The sequence below is a fragment of the Artemia sp. Qi Xiang Cuo genome, chromosome 6 (assembly GCF_049724085.1).
Source record: "Artemia sp. Qi Xiang Cuo chromosome 6, ASM4972408v1, whole genome shotgun sequence".
Lineage (NCBI taxonomy): Eukaryota > Metazoa > Arthropoda > Branchiopoda > Anostraca > Artemiidae > Artemia > Artemia sp. Qi Xiang Cuo.
Genome location: NC_142799.1, coordinates 13,948,059 through 13,975,587, shown reverse-complemented (window position 1 = coordinate 13,975,587; position 27,529 = coordinate 13,948,059). Strand labels below are relative to the sequence as shown.

Genomic DNA, 27,529 nt, shown 5'->3' with positions numbered 1-27,529 from the left:
ACTTTGATAAAAGGAATTTATTTACTAAAAATCAGTTTGGAATCAGAGCGGGTCATTCTACTGAACAAGCTATTGCAGCGCTATTTTAAAGATTAATGATTCATTAAATGATGAAAATCATGTATCTACTCTTTTCTATGATATAAAGAAGGCATTTGATACGCTAAACCATGAAATTTTATTGGAGAAAATTAATAATGCAGGTATTAGAGGTAAAGGCTTTGATCTAATAAAATCTTACTTGCATGGTCGGAAAATTCAGGTAGAAGTAAATGGGCACCTGTCAAGCCATATTGTTATTGATGATGTTGGAGTCCCCCAGGGATCAGTATTAGGGCCATTACTATTTTTGATTTATATAAATGGCCTTTCGAGGTGTTTACCCCAAGATAGTAGTTTAGCAGTAATTTTTGCAGATGATACGGCGGTGACAGTAAAAGCTAAAACTCCATCTTTGTTGGCTGAGAAAATGGTGACAGCAATGAATTCTTTGAATAAATGGTTTGCATGTAACTACCTGGCTCCGAATTTTTCTAAAACTGAATTCATGATTTTTGGGCGGTCACAGCGGGCAGTTGATAAAATTACCATAGAAGAGTTAATTGTAAATCAAAGTAGGATAAAAAGAGTAAATTCATTTCGTTACCTTGGGATTATTCTTGATGAGCTTTTATCTTTCCCTAAGCATTCTGATTATTTGAGATTGAAAGTTGCACATAACTTACGTTGTCTTCATAGTATGAAACATGTATTTCCTTTTTCCATCCTTAAAATTTATATCATTCTCTTATTGAATCATATTTTAAATATTGCCCTGTAATATACCTCAACACATTTATGGTCCATCTCCAACCTCTTCAAATAATTCAAAATAAGGCGGTTAGAATCCTGGGTACTTTTGTTCATCGCCCAGTGAGGCTTCAAAATCTTTCAGAAACCCAAACCTTATATCTTTTTCTCAATATACTTAATCTCAAACAACTGAAAGACCTGCATACAGCAATGTGGTATTATGATATCCAATCTTCGGCAAATTATTTCCATGATCTGGGTTTAATTGAGACTCCCATTTCTCCTACCCACCACGTCCGCTCCAAGAAGTATCGCCTTCCCCCAATTAAATCTGAAAGAGCTAGATTCTAAATCAGATACCAGATCCCTCTTATTGCAAATAAATTTAATTTTATAGATGTGTCCCCAAGATTCAAGAGCCGATTTTCTTTGAAAAAACATATTTAAAAAATTGTTCTTTGCCTGGATGTTGGGATTGGTGAATTTGGATTTTAGTATTAAATTTTTTGTGGTGTTCTCGCGCTGGGGTGGCCTCCTCTGTTATCTCCTACCATGAGTGTCTTTTTTTTCATTATTGATAAGCTTTATTCGTTATTTCGACAATTTTTTTTTTTTTATGTTTTTGGCCGACACATCGAGCCCTGTTCCCCGTCGGCCAGTTTAGAAAATAATTTATCCATTTATTCATGTATTATCGTTTGTGTGAAAAACCAGATTCGGGAAAGTGAACAAATTTTGATGAAAAATACAGAAAAGAATAGGAAAAGCTGAATGAACTAAAAGACTGGCTGAATCCTATTGATAGTGACGCTAATTCAGCATACTGCTCAGTATGTAAATCCCCTTTAAGGGCTCATTTAGCTGATCTTAAGTGCCATGCAGTAGGAATGAAGCACAAAACAGAGATGAAAAGAATATAACCCCTAGACAGAACACCTACACTAGAGTGTAATGCAATGTTGTAGTCCTATAGGGTTAAAAAATATCTATATATCCTTTTTAAGAAATATTGGTTGAATATAATTGGCTCAGAACAGGCTTAGAACTACTGCCCACATATTTGATTCTTTACAAGGAGTTATTTATGTTTGCTATCATATTATCATAATTTTTATCTATATTTGTTATTTATATTAGATATCAGTCAGCAAAGCTGAAAATGATCACTGGTCAATGATCAAATAATCAATGATCAATTCTGGGAGTCATTGAAGATTTGAGAGCTACTGCCATAGCTTTGATAAATGCACATTGTGATTGTTTTAGAAATAGGGATCCACGTAAGGAAATGTGTAGGATTAGGCACTGATAAAGCGAGCGACATAGTTGACATTTACAATTCTTTATATCCAGGACTCCGTTAAAAAACGTGAAACTCAGATATTGTGCTATTTAAAAGTATTTGCCATTCTCTTTATCTTTGCACGTCAAAAGTTTGATTAGACCTACCGTCATCAACTGACTATACACTTCTGCAATGTTATTCTTTAAATTTCAATGAGCCCAATGCGTGAGCCCAGGGCTTACCCTTAATTTTACACCCTACTAAATGAGGGAGCTAAGGACATTGGAACATGATACAGCTCTCGTCCAATCGCTGGCTTTCAGAATATAGAGGGGTAGAAAAGGTGCTTGGTTCTTATCTTGAATTATCCTCATATTTTTAAGGCGTAAGCATCACTGAGAGATTTTACGCGGCCAGAGACCTCACAAAGAAGGAACAAATAAACTATAATTGCTACTTTTGAAGGTGACTACGAGCAAGTTTCAGAAAACAAACTTGCTCTTCCAAAAAAGTTCTGCTGACCATTTCATCATCTACAAGAAGTCGAATTTCTTATCCTAATCTTGTTGAGGCGAATCTTGCATAAAAACTTCGTTTCAATCAATGTCAGTCTTGAAGCTAGCCCAGAATTAAATTTACCTACCTATTTTTAAAGTTGATTTTGGATTAGAATTCCAAATTGCCCTTAACAACTTATCAAAGTCGAGATTGGGAAAAGACGAAATTCTATGAAGGTGCTATAACTTTCTAAAAGTAGTAGTCTCTTAGACAATGAAAAAGCTACCCCATAACCTCACGTTCTTAAAAAAGATCAAAGTCTTCTCTCCTCAAACTTGTCTGAATGCTGCTGTGAGGCCAGGCTTCCGACAGCTGCCACTTTCTCTTCTTAAAAGACGTGACCTTGGTGAACTGGAAAATCAGTGTCGAAACTTGCTTCAGGTGGACTGGGTGGAAGTATTCCAAAGCGAGGTCCCAGTGAACGCAATATCATTCTTGTTTGGCGTTGGCATTTACAAGGACGTGCTGAATCCCAGGCCTTTGTTTGACATAGCTCAAGCAGTTCTTTCAGTCTTAAGCTAACCTAACCGATCAACAATGGCTTCATCAAGAAAGCGTTTTCTGTTGAATGTTGTCAAGCACAAAATTCGGAACAGGATGCAGCTGAAAATTTTGAACCCCATTGTGACCATCTGACTTTGACTAAATTGTCAGGGAAAGGGCTACAAGGACCTCGATTCTACACTCGCTTTGCTGGATAGATTTACCAATGACATGCATAATGACATAAAAAAAACCGATCGGATGAGAATGAAAATGGTGACGAAATTCTCGGGTAAATTTTGGGTGATATGAAAGGAGGTTTCGGTGTTTTCAAGAAGTTAAATTTATATCTTATTTCTTTGTTGCCTAACTTTGATAAAGATCTTGAATACTAGCCAAAAATAAATACATATTTGATTAAAAAATGTACAATACTGATTCGAAGTTCATTAAAAGGGAAACACAATTATAATAACAACGGGTACTTTTAAGGGCCTTGACAAGTAGACTTTTGTCTTATATGTACGTCTTTGGCTTCTGTTTTGTGACCCTGAAAAAATCTTTGAACATTGTCTTTCCCCTGCAATTTTAAAGATAGGTGCATTAATAACAGCCGGTCTAGTTTCTTATCTTTGACTCGTTTTTTTCTTATCTTTCTAATTTATATCCTTGAAAGCTCAAAGTATTTCGTTCTCGTAACTCAGTTCAAGAATTTACACCTTCTTGAAGCTTGAAATGGCAGTGTCATAAAAACATTGCATAAGGAAGAAGAATTTGATTGCACTTATCTAAATGACATTTTAGAGAGACATTTTGGATGGGTTGTGGATGGGTTACATTACATTACATTACTGTCATACTTCTGTTTTGTTCTTCACATATTTTTCTTTTGTTCTTCATGTAAATCCTGTCCAATAGTTATCTTTGTCAAATGCACCTTCAACTTCCTCGTTTTTTATATAAATTAATCTATATTGTACGACTGGTAGTACCTATTTCTTTTTTAGTTCTTTAATCACAATTTCTATTATTGATAGGGACGAATTCTGTATATTAGTCAGGAAGTAATGTAAAATACCACATTAAAATATTGTCAAGTATTAGTTCGTTAGATCTTCCTTAGTTCTCGCTTTTATTTAATTCTCTGGGGTACCAGAGAACTGAGAAAAAAATGTTATTCGTCAAACTAAAGACAAACGAAAGAACAGAAATTTTGACCACAAAAGCGCATGTAAGCTGTCAAAAAATACTTTACTATTTCAGATTTTGGCGTGAGAATCTGTAAGGGAAGACTGAATTTTACCAATTTTCAGTTCTAGCTTTCTAAAAGGCAGAATGCACACAGTTCACGCACATCTGGTAATATTGTCTGTGACACCCTCGTTTTCATCGTTTTTTTTTTGTTTGCACTCAAGCCTGCACTATTTCGCCTGCACTATGCCTGCACTAAGCCTGCACTATGCCCCTGAATTTCGAATTCGAACTCGACCCAAAAAATATATAGAGAAAATGCGCCGATGGCATATTGTTGCATCCCTTGCTGCGCTAACTCGTGTCAGGCAACTGGCCACACTGTTGTGATCTCAATTTGGGCAATAGTAATTTTTTTTTACCTTTTCTACGTAAGCTCACTTTTATCCTCTTCGCCTAGGTAAACCTTAGAGAGAGCGAGAGAAAATCAGGTGTTCTGGTATAAGAAAATAATCCAATGATATTTGAGGTATCTTTCACGAGGTAAGATATTGTCATGGAAAGATGCGATCCAAGGGTCTCGGTCAAAATGGTAGAATAAAAACAACAGTCATCAGAGCCAGGTTATTATTTCCCTACTCCACCCTCGAGCCGAATAAATTGCCAGTGGCGTGAGAATTAGAGAGAGTTGAGTGGTTGAAGAAGTAACAATAGAGGCGCAATTTATTTAGATTGTTTCACCTAGCAAGCAAGGAAGGATTTTTTCAATATCCCCCCTCCAGAAATCTATATAATAGTGACCACGGGCCTGTGTGAAGTTATTGGCCGATAACCAGTACCAGCAGTGACCCTATGGCACGAACACTGGTAGCACACGCTTTCGGTAAGAACAATTCCATCAAAGTGATTTGAATGTACTAGTTTCTAACACATTTTTTCTTTGTGTAACTATTTAATAGTATTTTGGTGAATATGACTAATAGTGATATAAACAAAATATTCGTTTAAATTACATTTTTTAATCATCTTCTATTATTCATCATATATAAACTTTCTATTTTTAACCTTTCTCAAATAGAAAACGGTCACCTAGCATTAATAGTGACAAAAATAACTAATAACATTCACCCTGGAACCGTGAATATTATTTAGGTTAATTAGTTTTATAATTATAAAATAAAAATGAAATCAAAACGATTATGTTGAGGTATATCCTTACCATTAATATTTGGTTTAGTCATTACAGGTAGCTCGGAAAACGCGTCAGTCTTTTTGAATGTAATATCAACTTCAGTTTTGATACCAGACATGCGATCTGTGACAGAAGAGTTGGGTCCGTGTGCCAAAATAGAATCTTCAAAATTGTGGTCTGAAGCATCTTCGTTTGACAATGGATCTTTTTCTTCTACGTCTAAAAAAAAATGGTAAAGTAAATTTATATAAATGAACTATTTTTTTAGTTACTTTCATGAATCGTTCCAGTTCTCAATCTAAAGCTAATTCCTGGTAGTTGTTCCCAAGTACAAACTCTAACCTTTACCCGTTTAGAAAATTTACTCTGATCCGTGAGCGGATCTTCAGCATTTCAGTTGGACCGGGGGGGAGGGGGAACTAAATTCGGGAGTTAGACTCTGTGATACCCTTCACCATAATGGGGAGGGGGTTTTAGGGCCCTCCTTCGGAAAATGATTAATAATAAATTACAAACACCCAACAGTAAAATGCTAATGGTGTCCAAGTCTTTAATAGCACATTTTTCTTCAAGCGGTAAGACGAAAGGCTACTATTTAGCGAGTATGCTGCTTGGTTGACCTAAAAAAAATATCCAATAGATAATACACACATCAAATAAACATAGAATTAAATTCAGAGTTATGCTTCAACACTAGTCCGGGGTTAGAGGCTCATTGGTGGATTCTCAGCACCCGGCGTGGATGGGACGTATCTATTTTGGTACACTAAACTTACCATAGAAAACTTCACACAAAAATAAAGCGACTGCAATGTTTGCCGTATCAACGCTAATTTAATAAAAAGTTTATTTGAAATGTAGCTCTTGACTAAGTCCAATATTATATCCTTACAAACATTTGAACCTGGAAACATATAAAACTAGTTTCTCACCCCTTATAATCTTCAGAATTAAAAAGTAAGTAAGTAAGTATGACGGCACTAGACCCTTAAGGTCCAAACCGGCGGTGCTGATCTCTGTTTTGTGGCCCTTCAGCCAGGAAGTGCAATGGGGGCTGGGCGCCAGCCATCCTGTGCTTTCACACACACATCCTGCTTACCTTCCCCAGATTTCTCCAGGTACCCTTTTAGAGCTGGGTCGACACTGGCTAAGCTTACACAGTCACACCACTGACCCGCATCCCAAACCAAATAACTGGCCACGCCAGGGATCGAACCCGCGCCTCTTGGACAAAGGCCACCGACTAGTTGTAGCAACTATAACTTTGACTACCAATTTCTTTTTCAAGCCTTTCCTTTTAAAAGAATATAAAATCCAATGGGTAACTTAGACTTTTAAGTTAAGGAACTGGCTTTTGAGAAAGCATAACTGATATTCTAAATCAAAGAAGATTTGATTGCTGTTTCTGTTTGCCTTTATCTAAATGCTGTTTGTTGTTTTTTCTTCTTTGATGTTCTTTTTTTTCATTAATAATTTTCTCGTTATCTCAAATTACGGAAGTTGAGAGCGTGTATTTAATTGTGACTAGTATTCACCCTATTCGACACCAAAGACAATTTAGTTCTTTATTAGATAGCGGACAGAGAGCTTCTTCTTCCCCCGGGTGCCATGAGTCCCCGGGGGAAGAACGAGTGTGAAGTTGTGTAGAGTATGAAGTTGTGGGCCGAATACCAGTACCAGCAATGGCCCTGTGGCATGAATACTGGTAGCACACGCTTTCTATAAGAATAATTCCATCAAAGTGTTTTTGAATGTGGTAGTTTCTTACACATTTCTTTGTGTAGCTATTTAATAGTATTTTGTTGAATATGACTAATAGTTATATAGACAAAATATTCGTTTAAATTACATTTTTTAATCATCTTCTATTATTCATCATATATAAACTTTCTATTATTCATCGTTCTCAAATAGAAACCAATCACCTAGTATTAAAAGCGATAAAAAACAACTAATATTTTATTAGGGACCGTGAATATGATTTAGGTTAATTATTTTTTTTAATTAGAAAATAAAAATGAAAGCAAAAAGATTATATTAAGGTATATCCTTACCATTAATATTTAGTCTAGTCATTACAGGTAGATCAGAAAACACGTCAGCCTTTTTGAATGCAAAATCAACTTCAGTTTTGATACCAGACATGCGATCTGTGACAGAAGACTGGGGTCTATGTGCCAAAATGGAATCTTCAAAATTGTGGTCTGAAGCATCTTCGTTTGACAACGGGTCTTTTTCTTCTATGTCTAAAAAGATGGTAAAGTAAATTTATATAAATGAACTATTTTTTTTTATGTATTTTCATGAATCGTTCCAGTTCTCAATCTAAAGCTTATTCCTGGTAGTTGTTCCCAAGTACAAACTCTAACCTTTACCCGTTTAGAAAATTTACTCTGATCCTTGAGCGGAACTTCAGCATTTCAGTTGTACCGGGGGGGGGGGCTCTAAATTAGGGAAGTAGACTTTGTGAAACCCTTCACCATAATGGGGAGGGGGAATGGAGCCCTCCTCCAGAAAAAGATTATAAGGAATTACAAACACCAAACAGTAAAAAACTAATGGTGCCCAAGTCTTCAATAGCATATTTTCTTCACGCGGTAAGACGAAAGGTTACTATTTAGCGAGTATGCTGCTGGGTTGACCTAAAAAAAAAATATATCCAATAAATAATACACACATCAAACAAACATAAAATTAAATTCAGAGTCATGCTTCGACACTAGTCCGGGGGTAGAGGCTCATTGGTGGATTCTCAGCACCCGGTGGGATGGGACGTATCTATTTTGGTACACTAAACTTACTACTACTACTAACAACTCACCGCAGCAGCGAGCCGCCTGAGGCCAACACAGCCACGCACGCTTCTCCTCCACCCCAATCTACTCAAAGCCTCCCTTTTTACACCCGCTCACGAAGTTCCCATTTCCATCAAATCTTTCTTTATGACGTCCTCCCACCCCAGACGAGGATGACCTGCCTTCCGTTTAGCCCTAGACGGTTGGCCGAAAAGAACAATCTTCGGCAATCTGTCATATTTCATCCGCACAACGTGCCCTAGCCACCTCAACCTTTCTTTCATTATGGCCCTAGAGAGCGGTATTGAACCACATTTTTCGTATAGCCTATTGTTTGACATACGGTCAGTCAGCCGGGTACCCAGAACAATCCTTAAGCAAAATCTCTGGAAAAAATCTAGCAAATCTTTATCCGCTTTTTGGAGCGTCCATGCTTCAGAGCCATATTTGACCACTGTCATCACTGTAGCTTTTAATATTCTTATTCTTCTTCTTCTATTTAACAGCAGGCGGGCTTTTCAGTGATACTATTTACCCGTTTTCCTTTTGCTTCACTCTGTGGGCTACAGAGCTACAGGCTTGATTGCCTCATATTTATTAGATAATTTCAGATATCTTTCAGTAGATCTTTTGACTCTAGGAGTTCAATTATGAGATGATATATGTCGATTTCTATGCTCTGTGTGCCGGTATAGTTGGCTAGGCTCTTGGCTGATAGTGAGATTTTGTGGTGTTTGAAGCATTTTAACAGTTTGCAAAGCAAGGTATGTTGTGCAGACGTCAGCCTATTACATTCAAATGGGCAATGGTCAATTGTTTCATTATTCATATTATAATGCCTGAAAAGAGGGGACAGGGGAATTGAACCACTTGAATTAGAAAACTTATACGAGAATGCAAGAAAATTTAGTCCATTTGTTCCAGAACGAATTCTATGATAGATTTTAGAAAGATACTTATTGGGAAATGGGGAAAGGATAGGATTAATCTTATTAAAATTAATCTCTGATATCCTCCATCGGTAAATATCTCTGATCGGGATTGGTCTCCCACTTGGCTGGTCAATATTTATAGCATTTTTTGCTATTTCATCAACCTGATGATTACCACTTATGCCAGAGTGGCTAGGAAAATACTGAAAATAAGTTTTTATGCCACTTGAAGCAAGATTATCTATAATACTGAGACAATGATAAGTGTCGATGTCCAACTTATACTGAGGAGCTGAGGCCAGCAACTCAAGGCTTGATAAAGACTGGGAATATACAATAATATTATTTGAATTTGCAATCAAAGGTTGGTTTTCCTTAAGAGGTTCTAATGCCATGATTATGGCATTTAACTCAGCAGACATTATAGATAAGTTATTATATAATCTCTCGCCCATTGCAATTTTTAGGTGAGGAGGGAAAGCACCACTTGCTACCTTCTCATTCATTTTTGACCCATCAACAGATATTTGGAAGTGATTTTTATAGGTAATTGTATTAAGTTCAGCAAATTTTTTCTGGACAAAAGCAATGGGGGTTAAATCTTTATTCCACTTTGAGAAACCAGTATTTATTATGGGACTTGACCAATTCCATGGAGGGGATTGGGGGAAAGTGGGTGCAATAGACTTTGCTGGTACGGGGAACTTCTTCTGAATGTTGGCATACTCATCTGCAATGCCTCTATACATGGCTGGATTTCTTAACCAATTATGTAGGGTGTGTGAGCTATTTGATTCCATTTTTGTAAGATGTTTTGTCAAGAGAAATCTACGTCTCTCCCTTATTGTTGTTAATCCACTCTCCATAAGCAGAAACTTGGTGCTTGTGTGTTTTCTAAGACCAAATATGAGACGTATTATATCATTTTGTGTTGTTTCAATTTTTTGCATCTGGGTCTTTGCACATGCACCATATACAATGAGCCCATAGTCAATATGGGGTCTTATATGTGATTTATAAAACTGGAGTAAGGTTTTCTCCTTACGCCCCAGGGTATGGAAAGAAGTCTTTTTAGTATACTTGTTTTTCTATAGCATTTTTTTACAGATTATTCTAATCTTGGTTTCCAGACTTATCTTCCTATTCTTCCATACTTTTTTTTAACTGTGAAAAAAACACCCTGAGCCTTGGCTATTCTACTTGTAACATCTTCACTGCTCCCACAATCGTTACTAATAATACTAGCAAGATAAGTGAAGCTGCCCACCTGATCAATCTTTTCATTACCCAACGTCACCTTTTCATCTTCACTTATTCCTAGCCTTAGTGACTTAGTCTTCTCAACATTAATTTTCGAGCCTAGCACCCTGTACTCGCAAAACCTCTAATTCGTTCATTTTGCTCACACTTTCATCTAGGATGCTTAAATCATCAGGATAATCTAAGTCCATGAGACTTTTTCCTCCCCATTTGATTCCGTGGTCTCCCATTGCCTTTCCTGTGCTCCTTAAGACAAAGTCCATCAAAATAATCCATATAAAATGGAATAGAACACAACCCTGCTTAACTACTGATTTAATCCTATGAAACTTCCAACAAAACTAAAGCTACTGCACTGTTTACCGTATCAACGCTAATTTAATAAAACATTTATTTAAAATGTACCTCTTGACCAAGTCCAATATTATATCCTTACAAACATTTGAACCTGGAAACATATAAAACTAGTTTCTCACCTCTTATAATCTTTACAATTACCTAATAAAAGATTGTATCCACGAGTGGGGGTATTCTCGAATGGGTAAACACCGGAATGTGGTAATTTTGAATGTGCTAATTTCCAACATATTTCTTTGTATAACTATTTAATAGTATTTTGTTGAATATGACAAAACGTTATATAGACAAAATATTCGTTTAAATTACATTTTTTAATCCTCTTCTATCATTTATCATATATAAACTTTCTATTACTCATCGTTCTAAAATAGAAACCAGTCACCTAGTATTAATAGCGACAAAAAATAACTAATAATATTCACCCTGGGACCGTAAATATGATTTAGGTTAATTAGTTTTATAAATAGAAAATCAAAATGAAATCAAAAAGATTATATTAAGGTATATCCTTACCATTAATATTTGGTCTAGTAATTACAGGTAGCTCAGAAAACACGTCAGCCTTTTTGAATGCAACATCAACTTCAGTTTTGATACTAGACGTACGATCTGTAACAGAAGACTGGGGTCCATGTGCCAAACTGGAATCTTCAAAATTGTGGTCTGAAGCATCTTCGTTTGACAATGGGTCTTTTTCTTCTATATTTAAAAAGAAGGTAAAGTAAATTTATATGAACGAACTACTTTTTTATGTACTTTCATGAATCAATTCAGTTCTCAATCTAAAGTAATTCCTGGTAGGTGTTCCCAAGTACAAACTCTAACATTTCCTCGTTTAGGAAATTTACTCTGATCCTATAAAGAAAGAAAAAACGAGCAAAAATGGGTTTTTTATAGGCCAAATGAAAGTACTGAAAAAAAAAACACAACAAAGCGAATATTTCGAGAGGACAAATGCCTCTCTTCTTCAGCGCGAAAAGAAATAATGTATCCAAACAATAGACTAACTCAGCACTCTAGTTCAATTAATAATACACATAAAAAGCGGAAAAAACCAGAAAATTTTGACTCTGCCCTTGCAGAGCACATTTTTGAAAAACCAGACCATACTATTTTGTTTAATCAAGCGAGCCAAATTTCGCATGACAAAGGTATTGTCCAGCACTACAAAGAAGCTGTTCAAATTTATAAATACCAACATTTAGGTCTAGATCTAAACAGAGATTCTGGTGATTTAAGAATAAACGAGTCATATTTTGGTTTTCTCAAAAGGAAGCCGATACTTTAGTAATCCCTGAAATAAACATTGAACCACTTTCCCAGTCGTATAATCAAACACGTGAACAGCCCCTTAGGTCTCAAAGGGTGTCTGCAAGAAATGCATTAATTACAATCCGAAGTCAGATGACACAGTTCTCGAACTTATTTAATTGCTGGTTCGTTTTGTTTTTGAGTGAAAGAATTGTTTTCTTTTCTCTCTCAGTTGTTCGCTAGCATCCGTCGAGGGCAGTTCATAATTTTTTGGATTTTGTGCAAATCGCGGATAACTCGCTTTTATGGTTGTTAGGTATTTGGTTTTAATTCTTTTAATTTTTGGCTTTTATTAAATTTTATTCATCTTTTAAGTTTTTGGTTTTTTCTTTGGTTTTTTGGTTCTTTTCATATTGACTTTCCGCGTTTGTTTTTGAATACATTATTTCGTTTCGCGCTGAAGAAGAGAGGCGTTAGTCCTCTCGAAATATTCACTTTGTTGTGTTTTTTTTTTTTCAGTACTTTCATTTGGCCTATAAAAACCCCATTTTTGCTCGTTTTTCTTTCTTTATGTGATGTCAGGCCAATGTGGTTTAAGAAATTATCTTACTCTGATCCTTGAGCGGATCTTCAGCATTTCATTTGTACAGGGGGGGGGGGGGCTAAATTCGGGAGGTAGACTCTGTGAAACCCTTCACCATAATGGGGAGGGGGTTTGGGGCCCTCCTCCAGAAAATGATTTATAATGAATAACACTTTCTGTAAAAGTAAAATACTAATGGTGCCCAAGTCTTCAATAGCATGTTTTTTTTTTCAAACGCTAAGACGAAAGGTTACTATTTAGCGAGTATGCTGCTCAGCTGACCTAAAAAAATATATCCAATAAATAATACACATATCAAACAAACATAAAATTAAATTCAGAATCATGCTTCGACACTAGTCCGGGTGTAGAGGCTCATTGGTGGATTCTCAGCACCCGGCGTGGATGGGACGTATCTATTTTGGTACACTAAACTTACCATATTAAACTTCAAACAAAACTAAAGCGACTGCAATATTTGCCGTATCAACGCTAATTTAATAAAAAGTTTATTTAAAATGTACCTCTTGACTAAGTCCAATATTATATCCTTACAAACATTTGAACCTGGAAACATATAGAACTAGTTTCTCGCCCCTTATAATCTTCAGAATTACCTGACAAATGCTTGTATTTACGAGTTGGGGTATTTTCGAGTGGGTAAACACCAGCCACCGAGTATTTGTACCAACTGTAACTTTGACTCCAAATATTCCTTTTTAAAGCTTTCCTTCTAAAAGAATATAAAATCCAATGGGTAGCTTGGAACTTTAAGTTAAGGAATTGGCTTTTGGGAAAGCATAACTGATATTCCAAATCAAAGAATATTTGATTGCTGTTTCGTTTGCCTTTATCTAAATGCTGTGTTTGTTGTTTTTTTCTTCTTTGATGTTCTTTTTTTTATTAATAATTTTTTCGTTATCTCACATTACGAGAGTTGAGAGCGTGTATTTAATTGTGACTGGTATTTCACCCATTTCGACACCAAATACCATTTAGTTCTTTATTAGATAGCAGATAGAGAACTTGTTCTTCCCCCGGGGACTCATAGCATAGTGTGAAGTTGTGGGCCGAATACCAGTACCAGCAATGGCCCTGTGGCACAAAAACTGGTAGCACACACTTTCTGTAAGAATAATTCCATCAAAGTGCTTTTGAATGTGGTAGTTTCTTACTCATTTCTTTGTGTAACTATTTAATAGTATTTTGTTTAATATGACTAATAGTTATATAGACAAAATATTCGTTTAAATTACATTTTTTAATCATCTTCTAACATTCATCATATATAAACTTTCTATTATTCATCGTTTTCAAATAGAAACCAGTCACCTAGTATTAATAGTGACATAATATAACTAATAGTATTCACCATGGGAGCGTGAATATGATTTAGGTTAATTATTTCTATAATTAGAAAACAAAAATGAAGCAAAAAGATTATATTAAGGTATATCCTTACCATCAATATTTGGTCTAGTCATTACAGGTAGCTCAGAAAACATGTCAGCCTTTTTGAATGCAACATCAACTTTAGTTTTGATACAAGGCTTGCGATCTGTGACAGAAGACTGGGGTCCATGTGCAAAAATTGAATCTTCAAAATTGTGGTCTGAAGCATCTTCGTTTGACAATGGGTCTTTTTCTTCTACGTTTAAAAAGATGGTAAAGTAAATCTATATAAACGAACTATTTTTTTATGTACTTTCATAAATCGTTCCAGTTCTCAATCTAAAGCTAATTCCTGGTAGTTGTTCCCGAGTACAAACTCTAACCTTTCCCCATTTAGAAAATTTACTCTGATCCGTGAGCGGAACTTCAGCATTTCAGTTGTACCGGAGGGGGGGACTCTAGATTCGGGAGGTAGATTCTGTAAAACCCTTCACTATAATTGGAAGGGAGGTTTGGGGACCTCCTCCGCAAAATGATTTATAATGAATTACAAACACCAAACAGTAAAAAACTAATGGCACCCAAGTCTTCAATAGCACATTTTTGTTCAAGCGGTAAGAGGAAAGGTTACTATTTAGCAAGTATGCTGCTCGATTGACCTAAAAAAAATATGTCCAATAAATAATACACAGATCAAACAAACATAAAGTTAAATTCCGAGTCATGCTTCGACACTAGTCCGGGGGTAGAGGCTCATTGGTGGATTCTCAGCACCCGGCGTGGATGGGACGCATCTATTTTGTAAACATACCCCATGAAACTTCAAGCAAAACTAAAGCTACAGCAATATTTGCCGTATCAATGCTAATTAAATAAAAAGTTTATTTTAAAATGTACCTCTTGACCAAGTCCAATATCATATCCATACAAACATTTGAACCTGGAAACATATAAAACTAGTTTCTCAACCCTTATAATCTTTAGAATTACCTAATAAATGATTGTATTTACCAGATTATTAGACCCCTTGTATTTTACGACCTCTTAATAGATGTTTATAGCCTCTGTACTATAATGATACAATAATGCTACCGACGAATAGCTTGTTGATAGTCGTAGACATCCCTAAGGAGTATTTGAAGTACACTGAATATACCAGCAAATATCATCTCGGAACATTAACAGCGGAGCGATGAAAAAAATTTACCATGTTAGTTCTTTTCCGATTCTATGTTAACGTCTAAGGTTCACTGCGATTCTTGATTCTTATCTCCATAGAATTAAATGTTTGGTATTCAAATTTAAGTTGGTATAGAATTGCATTAGATAGCGTTTGGTGTATCATTTAAGTTTGGTATTCGACATGTTCAGATGCAGTATTTAACTCCATTAATAAGTTGCTGTTTCTGAAATTCAGGGTTAAAAAATGAAAATGATTCCTTCTTCAAAATGTATCAAGTGTCAGGAATTCCAATGTCAGGAATTTTAGTTTGAAGAAATTCAGGAAGTTCAAATTTTTTTGGCATTAGTGATTTATATACTAAGCCCACAAAAAAAGACTTAGCTCTTAATTTTTCTTTCATACAACCAACCCTCAAATTGAAAATGCCTAATGGGTAATTATTACAGTAAATTCCTATAATAACCATCAACTCTCTTATATAGCAAGTTTATTAATACACTAGGATTTACGTTTTTGCGATTTGTAGTTTATATGAGATTTACAAACGGAAAGAGAGATCCAAGCCCAAAGTCACCAGGATATCGATATTTCTGCATTCCTTATAATTTGCCAAAATGGTGGCCCTCTCGAAAATGTCTGCCGCATTCCAAGATAAAACCTTGTATATGTACAAAATTATGAAAATTTGCGCTTGTCAAAGCAATTACAAAGTGAATTCAAGATGTAGCAGGAAAAACCGAATCAGGAAAAAAGACATTGCTGTAAAACAAATATAGGCTAAGCTTTACGTTTTGCTGAGAGCCACTGTTGCTCCCATGTGAAAAAATTGGTTCAGATTCTGTAAAAGTTAAAAGAAACGTCAGTTGGGTATAGCAAACGAAATTTCATAAAAACTTTTGGCCTGAAACAACGGCTGACAAACGATGGCTATTTTGTGAGGGTAGAGCACAATCGTACTGTTCAAGCTCGTTTCTGAAATCAAAAATAACAATCCTTTATTATATCCCAATGATATATATGAGGAGAAACAATAAGTTCATTTTATATTTAAGTTTTCGTATCCAGATCTTCAGGTTTAAGACGTGTATTAGACGAAATTTATATAGAAAATAGTCTCTTCTTCAAAACTCACTACGGCGCATCAAGTTTAATTCAACTCCTCGCATATCTGCCTAAATAATCTTGGAGTCAAGTTCTCCTTAAGCATTTTGTTTTGAAGACCTTACTCCGGTTTCTTGGAAGAGAAAACTGAAGCTTAGTAACCCTATTTTTGACCCATCACCATCGCAGCCTCTGATTGTAACCTTCCGAGATTCTTTTTCGGGATGAACTGAAACCATTTTACAATACATTTCCATACTGACTTGTCATTAAAAAAGAACTAGCAGTGTCGAAGCACTTTCTGTCATAGCAAATGCTCTTATCAACCCTGAGTTAACGGAAAGGAGTTTTGTTTTGCTGGACATGATGTTATACGTGAATTTGATTCACTTATCTACTCTGTAATACTTCTTAAAATTGGCAAGCTTGGTGCAATCCATTGCTTGAACTCTCAGGGATATGGATTTGTGCTCATTCATATGCCAGAAACCCGCACTAGAGAAAAAAAATATGCCACTGATTCATCGGAAAAGAATCATAGCTCTTTTAAAGGTTCCCACCAAATTATACTTTCCACGGAGGCTAACAATTAATGTCTTTCTTTGGAGTATATTAGTGCCACATAAAATCCGACCCGAGGAAGAAGATATAAAAGATTACTGGAAAAAGAGCTAATAAAGCAATTAGGAATTGTTCCAAATTTAACAAAACCAATGGCAGGAATCCACAGGCCTTTTTGTCAGACGTGACTGAAATTTCGTGTGAGGCAACGAAGTTGAGGCCCAGAATAAGTTATAAACTTTTGGTGATTTTAGTTCAACATTGTTCTATCAATCTGTTTTTGAGTGAGTTAGTTTCGTATTCATTTTTTGGTTAACTTTTTACATATTTTTCTGTAGAAGACGGCTATCAGTTATATGGACAAATATTCGCTTACGTTGTATTTTATTGATTGCCAAGACTAAGTATTGATTGTACGTTGTATCTATTGTCCTATATGGTGCAAAGTCTGTTCATTCTGGGGTTTAATATTGCTCTTTACTTACATAATAACACCTTAGACCATAAATATTCCCATATTTCAAGAGGGATTAAAGACCAAATTCATGTTTTTGATACGTTTTTTAAAGTTTTCTGGAGATGACTTCTTATAATTTTTTTTTAATATTCTCAAAGTCTGATCAAAGGCATAAGAGAGAGGGTCATGGTCTCATTCCATCTCCAAACAATTATTTTCCTCTTTGATCAAATTTAAAATTTTTCTGCAGATACTATTTATTTTATAGTTTTTCTGTTTTTTCACTTTCACTTCAAAAACCGTATACAGTTTAAATATCCGGCAGTCTTACATGTCTGATACAGTAGTATTTGTAAAAATTATAACTTTGACTCCAAATATTCTTTTTTAAACCTTTCTTTCCAAAAGAATATAAAATCCAATTTAGCTTTTGGTAAAACATAATTGATATTCCATATTATAGAAGATTTACAAGGCGTTTTCTAAACGACGACATGAGCACGTGCAACGTTATGAACATGTGCTTTAAGAGTTCTAAGAGATCTATGAGTTCGTAAAGTCTCTTTATTTGTATCATTATTAGGAAGAGAAACAATATTATAAAACAAACCTTATATATATAATAAAACAAATATATAAATAAAACAAACCTCAGGACCCTCACTATAACGAATATTAGGTTTATAATTGGAAAATAAAAATAGTAGCGAATAGAATACGATAGGGTATATCCTTACCATAAACATTTGGTCTAGTCATTTCAAACCGTTGAGAGAAAGCCTCAGCCTGTTGGAATACAACATCAAATATACTTTTGAAACCTGAAAAACAATCTGTGACTGAAGAAAGGGGTCCGTTTGCCAAAATGGAATCTTCGACATTCTGAACTGCAGCATCTTCAGTTGACAGTGGATCCTTTTCTTTCAAGTCTAAAAGAATACCATTTAGTCTGCATAAATAAACTACAATGCAGGAAATGAGGTTAGTAGCTGGTTTCTTGGATTTAAGCAGGGTTTCGTTGTATCCCCTTTTATATGAAACATTTTGATGGACTTTGTCCTATGGAGAACAGCAAAGGCCATGGCAGAACACGGAATCAAATGGGAAAGTGAAAATCTCCTAAACTTGGATAAGTCTGTCTCAAAATTTTCATTAGGGATCCTTTGAACCTTTGAATCAAATGGGAAAGTGAAACTCTCCTAGACTTGGATAAGTCTATCTTACAATTTTCAATGGGGATCTTTTTAACCTTGGGCAAAGAAGATGATTTTTAAGAAGTAATACATCACATTTTCACCATTGGACTCGTCTTTAAATAATCTTCAGAGGGAAGCAGTATCTTTTGAATTGATGTTATGTAGGCTACTATACTATTGCTCCACATGTTCACCTCGATGTCTATAATGTTAGTCTAATTGACAGTATTGATATTAATTTGACACAACATCTATTATTTTATTTAGTCACAACAAAACTAGGATAAGCTTCACAATTTTCAACATAAATAAAGCATTGTATGACTGTCTTATTAAGGCCTATTGTTAAGGCTTAATTTAGTCCTCTTGATTGAGTCCTAACCTTGGTTCTAACCAACACCTTACTTGAACTTTCAGGGATATGGATGTATAGTCATTCATATGCCTGAAACTCACACTAGAGAAAAAAAACCCGCTGAGTTCTTGTAAAGGAATCATAGTTATTTTAAAGGTTCCTGTCAAATTATACTTTCGACGGAGGCTGACAATCAATGCCCTTCTTTTCAGTATATTAGTGTTATATAGAATCAAACTAGGGGAAAAAAGGTATATAAGGTTAGATAGATAGATATTTATTGGCAAAAGAACTATGACAAATCCTACTAGGCCGAATTAGCATTTCTTAGTAAAAAAAAAAACAATAACAAATAATACAGTAACAACACATAGTTACCACTATAACGAAAACACAACAGGTAACAGTAAGAAAATACAAAATACACAAGTTATAAATATAGGTCATAATTATAAAATATTTTATAGCTCATAATATAAAAAGATAAAAAGGTCAACAAATAAAATAACCAAATATTCAAAAATGAAAAAAAATAATATAATGTATTACAGTTCTAATTACTTGGTAAAAAAAAAAAATGTCTTCCTAATTTAGTAACTGAGATAAATGAGCACTTGAATAAGGTCTAGACCTTACTCATCCATCCAATCACCTAGGACAAAACAGTATATCCAACCCGATAATCCGAAAATCAAATCCAAAATAAAGCAAAATCAGCATTAATAAGTATAAGCCATTGTCCGAAAACCAAGCCATAGCACCTTAAGTCTACAAAATTTAATATTCCCCAACTAATACAACAATTAGGAATACTTCCAATTTTAACAAACCTAATGGGAGGTATCCACAGGCCTTTTTTGTCAGACTGGACTGAAACTTAGTGAGGCAACGAAGCTGAGGCTCAGAATAAGTTATATATATTTTGTGGTTTTAGTCCAGCATCTGAGTTAGTTTCTTATGCGCTATTTCGGTTAACTTCTTTTTCATTTTTTTTGTCATATTCATTTTTTCATTTATTTTTTCGGTTACATTTTTTTTTTCTGTAGAAGACGGCTATCAGTTATATGGATAAAATAGTCGCTTAAGTTGTATCTTATTTACTGCCAGTGCTCGTTCAATTCTTACTTTTTGAGCATTTTCAAACTCTGATCAAGGGCCTAAAAGAGGGGGTCATTGTCTCATTCCACCTCCAAACAATCCTTACCCTCATTCATAAAATTTCTCCTCTTTGCAGATACACTTATTCTATAGTTTTTCTATTTTTTCATTTTAACTTTATAAACCGTATGCTGTTTAAATACCCGGGAGTTTTATTTGTTCAATATAGGAGTATTTAGGTTCTATGCGTTTACCTCCCCCTGGAAAATACCCCCAGAAAATATCCTTCTTGTAAAATACCCCCCCCCCTCAGAAAACTATCAGTAATACAGTAACATCATCTTGCGAAAATCTTTTGACTGAAAAGGCAATTAAGGCCCTAAATGAGCTGGCAAGTTTTACGACATGTAGCTGTCTATCTGTTAATGTTTTAAGGATGAATTTCATGACTTTTTGTAGAATCCCATTATTTTAAATAAAATTTGTCTGAATGGTGTATTCTTAAAACAAGCTTTTAGTGTCAAATATTTAGGTTTTTTTCTTGATTGCAATTTGAGTTGGAAATTACACTGTGATGCAGTGGCAGCAAAAGTGGAAAGAGGATTGGGTCTTATAAGAAGACTAAGGAATGAGGTCCCACCAAGAATTCTAATGATGCTCTATCATTCTTTTATCAGTCCGTATCTATCTTATGGTTGTTTGCTGTGGACTAGTTCTTCTGTTTCAAGTTTTAAAAGAGTTCAGATTTAGCAAAATAAAGTTGTTCGTGTCTTAGGGCATTATGTCAGATTTAAAAATAATACTTTGAGTTGCTTTACTAATCTGAAAATTCTAAACATTTATAAGTTTAGGGATTATCAACTAGCTATTTTCGTTTATGAACGTTTGAATCGTTATTCACCGGAGTGCTTTTGGGAAATTTTTAAGTCCCACTCGGTTTATCATTGTTATGAAACTGGCCTTCTTCAGGGATAGTGTCTGAATATCGGAGTACTCGACGCGGATCTTTATTTCCGCGTTTTGCAGGACCGCAGCTGTGGAATTCACTCCCTGAGGGTATAAAGGTGACATATAATGTTAGCCAGTTCAAGAGTGGGTTGAAACGTTACCTTCTGGGAAGTTGTTAATGATTTAAGCTGAAAGTATGTGTCGCTAGTAATTCGTTTCTACGTCGTTTATGGTTTATCGACGATATTGTTTAATAGTGTGTGCTGATAGTTAAAAGTTGTTATATTTTCACTACTTTTTTTTCCTTTTTTTTGTGATTTTGATATAGGTGAAGTGTGAATATATATTCTTAGATTATAAGGATGGAAACAACCACCATATACCCAATGGGTTTCCCCGATGATTTTTGAAAGATTATGTAAGCGTTATTTTGGTTAATAAATTATTTCTCTCTCTCTCTCTCTCTCTCTCTCTCTCTCTCTCTCTCTCTCTCTTTCTCTCTCTTTCTCTCTCTCTCTGTTTCTCTCTCTCTCTCTCTCTCTCTCTCTCTCTCTCTCTCTCTCTCTCTCTCTCTCTCTCTCTCTCTCTCTCTCTCTCTCACTCACTTCTTGAAAAATTATTTTGACATTACTGGCTAATCTTAAAAAGAAAAATCTCAAGGGACTATCTTTCTCAGGGGCTACTTTCATCCATTTTCGACGCGTTGTTATCCAAAAGTTGAACTTAAGTGTCCAGGTCCAAGTCCAGATACAATCAGGGAGGGAGGGGGGTCCGCTCGTAATTATATCATACCGAATATGACATTAAAAATGAACATAAAAAACAAGTTTCCAAATGAAAATAAAAGAGCAAGATTAAAATTAAAAAAGGACAGAAATTATTCTGTATATGAAAAGGGCTGTCACTTCCTAGGTTCTACATTTGTTTGACTTTTTCCCACCGATGCCTTAATCCCGAATGCTCTAATGAAAGAGCAAAGTAGTAAAAAAAAAGTTTTTTTTTTTTTTTACAGTGCCTCCAGAACGAAAGGACTTATCTATTTGTTCTTACTTTAAACAATAAAACTTTCAGCTTAAGCGTTTTGAAAGGCAATTGATAAATGTTTTGGAAGGCAATTGGTAAATAAAACACCTACAATTGCAAAAGGGCTATTTTGTTTCGACTCTAAAAACTGTTCCGTTAAGTAGAAATCCCACTGTAGTGCAAACTGAGAAAGGGGTAGGGGATTACATCCCTAATCATATTAGTGATATTTTGAGGGGTATTTTTTGTTTCAAGTTTTAACATTGTTATTTGCTTTTATTTGAAGACATTTTTTTATCTCTCTTAATTTTTAGGATTTTATTCAGAATAACATAAATATAAGCTAGACCCTATGCTAAAGTTTATGAAATACACCTTAAGCATGAAAGATATTAAACATACCTGGGAAATGCTTCGTTACGCCATCATAACCTGTATGCGAAACTCCATTTTTATGTGCTAGTGTTCCAATCTTATTTCGCAAGATCCTTGAGATTGAACTCACCGAAGGAACATTGAATTTATCACATACTCCGTCGACCAACAATCGGTCATGGCTTTCCCAGGCAAACATTCCTGGGTCTTTGTTCTTTAGATCTTTTATATACTTGACGACCTATAAGGTTAAAACATAATTTCGTGTTTTGCTATAAATAACAACAATAATGATAATACATGTAAATGGAGATATTATAGTTAAAACCTAAACTGGATTTGGCAAATGAACTTTTGGGCATTAAAATAAATTCAAAAAAATGTTTTGACCCTTTCTGTTAAAAATGTGCTATCTCAAGAAAGTAAAATTTACGCAAATGAATTCGGCTAGCTTGGTTTAGCTTAATCAGCTAGGTTGTCTTAGTTGACTAACCTAATTGCATAATTCAGTTTAATCAAGTAGCTTGAATTATACGATTAGTTAGTCCAACAATTCATCTAAAATATTTGAATTGACTGCGTGATATGCTTTTGTCAATATTTTGGTAATTTTTGTTGTCAAGCTGTCACCCAAAAGGCCAACTGAAAAGATCAGTTTATCAAAACTAAATGTATGCTGTGTGGACAAGAGAAAATTGACTCCGTTTCCCTTTTTTTTATTCAAGGTCCTTTATATCGTTCGAAGCATTTTGTCTACCGACAGAGTCTAGCCATCTTAACGACTGACAAAATGTCAGGTGATCTCGAACTACTGAAATTAACTTAACTGAAATTAAAACTTCCACCGATAATTTATTACAGGTCTCTTTGCTGGACTAAACTTAAAAAAAAAATCAAGTTAATCGAAAGAAAACAATGAACAAATTTAAAATTCGAAATGAGCAGAAACTCGAGTCTATAATATGTCAAACAGAAACAGTCTATAATCAAAAATTATAGTCTATACAGTAAATGAACAGAATTTACAATGAAAATGAATTTCTGTAATAGAACCATAGTGCCATCCACCTTAACCCCCCCCCCCCCTTTGAGTCTAGTGAATGATTTGATTTTGCTTAAAACTAAATCAATTTTGTCTGAGAATTTTTTGCATTGTAATGGATTTTCTTAAAAGGTTACGAAGGATTGCTGCCAGAATCAGCTACCACCAAGTTTTAGACTAATTTTAAAGACTCCTGCTACAAGATACATTTCAAATTTTGTTTCAACAGCATTTTCTTATGTTCAGTCCTAAAAGTTGAACCGATTCCAAAAACATCAGGACAGAAGAATAGCCAAAAAATATAAAGAAACTTTGAAGTTTATCTAATCTTGCAAACTATATCCATTTAAATCGTTCAGTCCGGTTTTAAAAAGCCTAGTTCGAAGTTGCTCATTGAAGAACCTTTTTTGCAGAAAAGGAGAAGAATTTATCAACTAGTACACTTAACATAAGAAAATAACGGATATTGCAGTGATGTCCGAGCAATGATAGGTTTTTATTCGCCAAAAAATCATAAAAAAATTTAAATTAAGGTTTTAGTCTTCAATATACTTCTCAGTTGTGCCTGTTTTAAAAATAATGCCATGTATATTTCTATTCTGATAAATGAAATTATTTCTTATTTTGAGTAAATGTCTTTCAAAATAGGACAAACATTTAACGGGAGTTCAGCTGCCGTTTGTGTATATGACACATTTTTGGACTAGGTGGTACATTCTATCTACTTTGTTGGTGCAAAAAAAAGCCTGGGCATCCAGGGCATCCGGCCTGGGCATTTTTGGAGTAGGTGGTATATTCTATCTACTTTGTTGGTGAAAAAAAAGCCTGGGCATCCAGGGCATCCAGCCTGGGCTTTTTTGGAGTAGGTGGTATATTCTATCTACTTTGTTGGTGCAAAAAAAGCCTGGGCATCCAGGGCATCCAGCCTGGGCATTTTTGGACTAGGTGGTATATTCTATCTACTTTTTTGGTGAAAAAAAAGCCTGGGCATCCAGGGCATCCAGCCTGGGCATTTTTGGACTAGGTGGTATATTCTATCTACTTTGTTGGTGCAAAAAAAACCTGGGCATCCAGGGCATCCAGCCTGGACATTTTTGGACTAGGTGGTATATTCTATCTACTTTGTTGGTGCAAAAAAAGCCTGGGCATCCAGGGCATCCAGCCTGGGCATTTTTGGATTAGGTGGTATATTTTATCTTCTTTGTTAGTGCAAAAAAGCCTGGGATGGGCATCCTTAAGGACATTCTGGACAATTACGACACTCATATTAATATAATATTACAACCGTAAGTAGGACTTGCAGCAGAAATTTTATACGGGAGAGAAAAGTTATTGAAAAAGTTGACGTTTGTGTATAAAATAGACCCTTGGAAGCTGAATAAATCCAATGTTAATTTTTTAGTCTATGCACCCTATTGGTAACTTAATCAGAATTATTTTTAAACCCCCTATGTGTCTTCTCACTTTGTTGAAACCATCTTTTCATGAAATATTTTTCACTGTTAGCTACCTCTAAAACATATTGTCAAGTCCTATTTGCCCTCCTTGTAATTTTTGGTATTTTTTTAACTTGAGCATTTTTAGGGAGGGATCACCCATGGAGGGCTTAGGAGCCCAGGGCTCTCCTCTAGAAATCCTATATTTCAGGGGACTTTTACAAAAAATACTAAACAAAGTTTGTTTTTTACTAAGAGAACACCCCCGAAAACTTTTTCATGATTAGCCCACCTCCCCCTGAAAAAAAGTTGCTGGGCTCTTGCCTGTTGAAGGGTCTTGCGAAAAGCAAAACTTGTTCATTATATGGATTATAGGAACATACGCAGGTCTTAATCATGTTCCGTGATTTTTAAAATTCATTGGCCCAGCTTCCGTAGCTTTAAGGATTATGGTCCATTATTTGAACTTGATTTCCCAAATAAACACAAACGATTCTAAATCACAAAAAAATGAATTCGAATTTATGGAACACAAGCCTTACACTTTGGGACCGTTTTTAACCTTAAGACCATTCGATACCTTAGCCTTAGCGTTGGCTGACTTTCTCAAATACAGAGAGCCCATTAGTGAATTTTCCCAGCTCTACAAGGAACTTCCAAACCTGCCAAATCACTCAAACGATATTTTCTATGAGATTTATTAGCGATTTCCTAACATGTATACTAGAACATTTGTAGGCACTACACTTTAAACTTTACAAGAAAATTCGGTTCTGTTTAATCAAAAAAAAAAAAAAAAAAAAAAAAAAAAAAAAAAAAAAAAACACTTCCCTATGATGCAAGTTTCATTAAATCTGAAATTTCTGTCACTTCTTCGGATTTCTTTGTCCAAGTTCTACAAACTATAGCAAGAGCGACCAATAAATTTTAAATGAATTGGCCACACAAACTAAAAAAGTTTCTAATGGACGAGATGGATCTATTCGTTAAGGTAGGCTACCACACCGCCTTAGGTCAAGATACTGCGGAAGACGCTTGATTGATGTCATTGTTCCGGTTTTCGTTCAACTCTTGTTTTGAAGATACGACACTCACACTGAAGAGGTTTAAATCAAAACTAACCTTAGGAGTGGTGACACGAGGCTTTGTGCCAGCACTAGCACCTGGTAAAATTGATCCAGTTTCGTGGTACCTCTCAAGTATTTTCGAAACACAGCCATGGGACACCCGTAACTGCCGAGATATATCACAATGTCGTCTTCCTAATTGAGCAAGCTCAATGATTTTTAGCCTTACTGCATTTGGCAGGGGTCGTCCATTTGCAAAAACACCTCCAAGTCTATTGACTTCACCATATTGCTGTAGTGGTTTTGTTTCTGGAATTAAAAAACAACTGAAAAATTGAAGTTTGCTGGCGTCTAAAAACAAAGAAATTTAAAGAGTGGATCTGACAATCCAAAAATTTCCAAATTGTATTTTGCGTTTGTAGTAGATTAAAAAAAAAGGCGAAAAACTTGTATGATAATATACAAAGTCCACTTTTCAGGCTTCAATATCTGGTAATCAAAGATTTTATTCCTAAATGTTTTTACAGGAGAATAAAAAACTGCCTGTGTAAAAAGCCAAAAACTTCGATCTACCCTGAAAAACAAACTTGAAGATAAAATCAGGGTTGAATAGCTGTTACTTTGTCCTCGAGTATAGTGAAAATTTTTAATTTTCCGTTTGAAAAAAAACACATAACATTAGGTAACGAAGGTTGAATTGTACTTGATGTGGATTAGCTAATTCTGGAAATCGTGAAGACAGGAATCCTTCTTTCTAATTCAGTTATGGTCGAAACATCAAAAGAACTTTGGACCTTATTTTTATAATTTCCGTCACATTCCACTCTTCCACTTCCACTCTAATTCCCCCGGAAAATACCCCCCCCCCCAAAAAAAAAAATAAATCCCCCCGTGGAAAATAACCCTTTCCAAATTTGAGAATTTTATTTGAGTTTTATTTTTTTAATTTCCGTAGGGGGTTGGAATTTTGGTACTTATGTATTATACGCCACTCACTTAAGTTTACGCTGTGTGAACTTCGAGAGCTCTCCGTTTTTTTTGTTAGTTTCTTCGTTACTTTAGAAATAATTTTGCGCTATAGATTCGCACATTAGGGGGGGGGGGGGGAAAGCCGAGAAGGGCTATTTGAAACATTTACCTGGTGAAGTTCTTATGCATATTAGATAGTTAGATAAATAAGTTTCTTTTAAAGCCAAATATAAGACACCGAACAAATTAAAATAACATGAATTAATATAGTGAATGGGGAGGGGGTGTTTAACCCCCAAAAAATGCCCTCCCATTTTTTTTATTTCCGTAGGGGGATGGAATTTTAGTACTTGTGTATTAAGCGCCACTCACTCAAGTTTACGCTGTGTAAAATTCGGGAACACACCGTTTTTTTTGTTAGTTTCTTCGTTACTTTAGAAATAAAATTTGCGCTATAGATTTGCACATTAGGGGGGGGGGGGGGGGGGTAAGCAAAACGGGTCAGCATGCAAAATGTGTTTGGTAAAATTATTCTGCATATTAGGTTGAAAAAAAAAAGTGTATTTTGAAGTCTATTGTACGCTCATGAACAGAGTAAAATAACATAAATAAATATAGTTAATGGGGGGGTGTGTTTAACCCCC

The 27,529-nt window shown here is 35.1% G+C and overlaps 1 protein-coding gene across 1 annotated transcript in view; it reads right to left on the bottom strand.

Annotated features, from left to right (window-relative positions):
• Positions 1-27,529, bottom strand: part of LOC148950892 (uncharacterized) — a 97,588-nt gene that overhangs the window by 48,251 nt on the left and 21,808 nt on the right. Inside the window, exons 5-11 of the mRNA XM_089090498.1 lie at positions 25,972-26,225; positions 22,399-22,612; positions 18,114-18,305; positions 14,145-14,330; positions 11,362-11,547; positions 7,556-7,747; positions 5,529-5,720 (exon numbers count right to left, since the gene is read on the bottom strand). Of these exons, the coding sequence (XP_088946624.1) occupies positions 5,529-5,720; positions 7,556-7,747; positions 11,362-11,547; positions 14,145-14,330; positions 18,114-18,305; positions 22,399-22,612; positions 25,972-26,225 (1,416 nt within the window). The remainder of the gene's footprint in view (positions 1-5,528; positions 5,721-7,555; positions 7,748-11,361; positions 11,548-14,144; positions 14,331-18,113; positions 18,306-22,398; positions 22,613-25,971; positions 26,226-27,529) is intronic.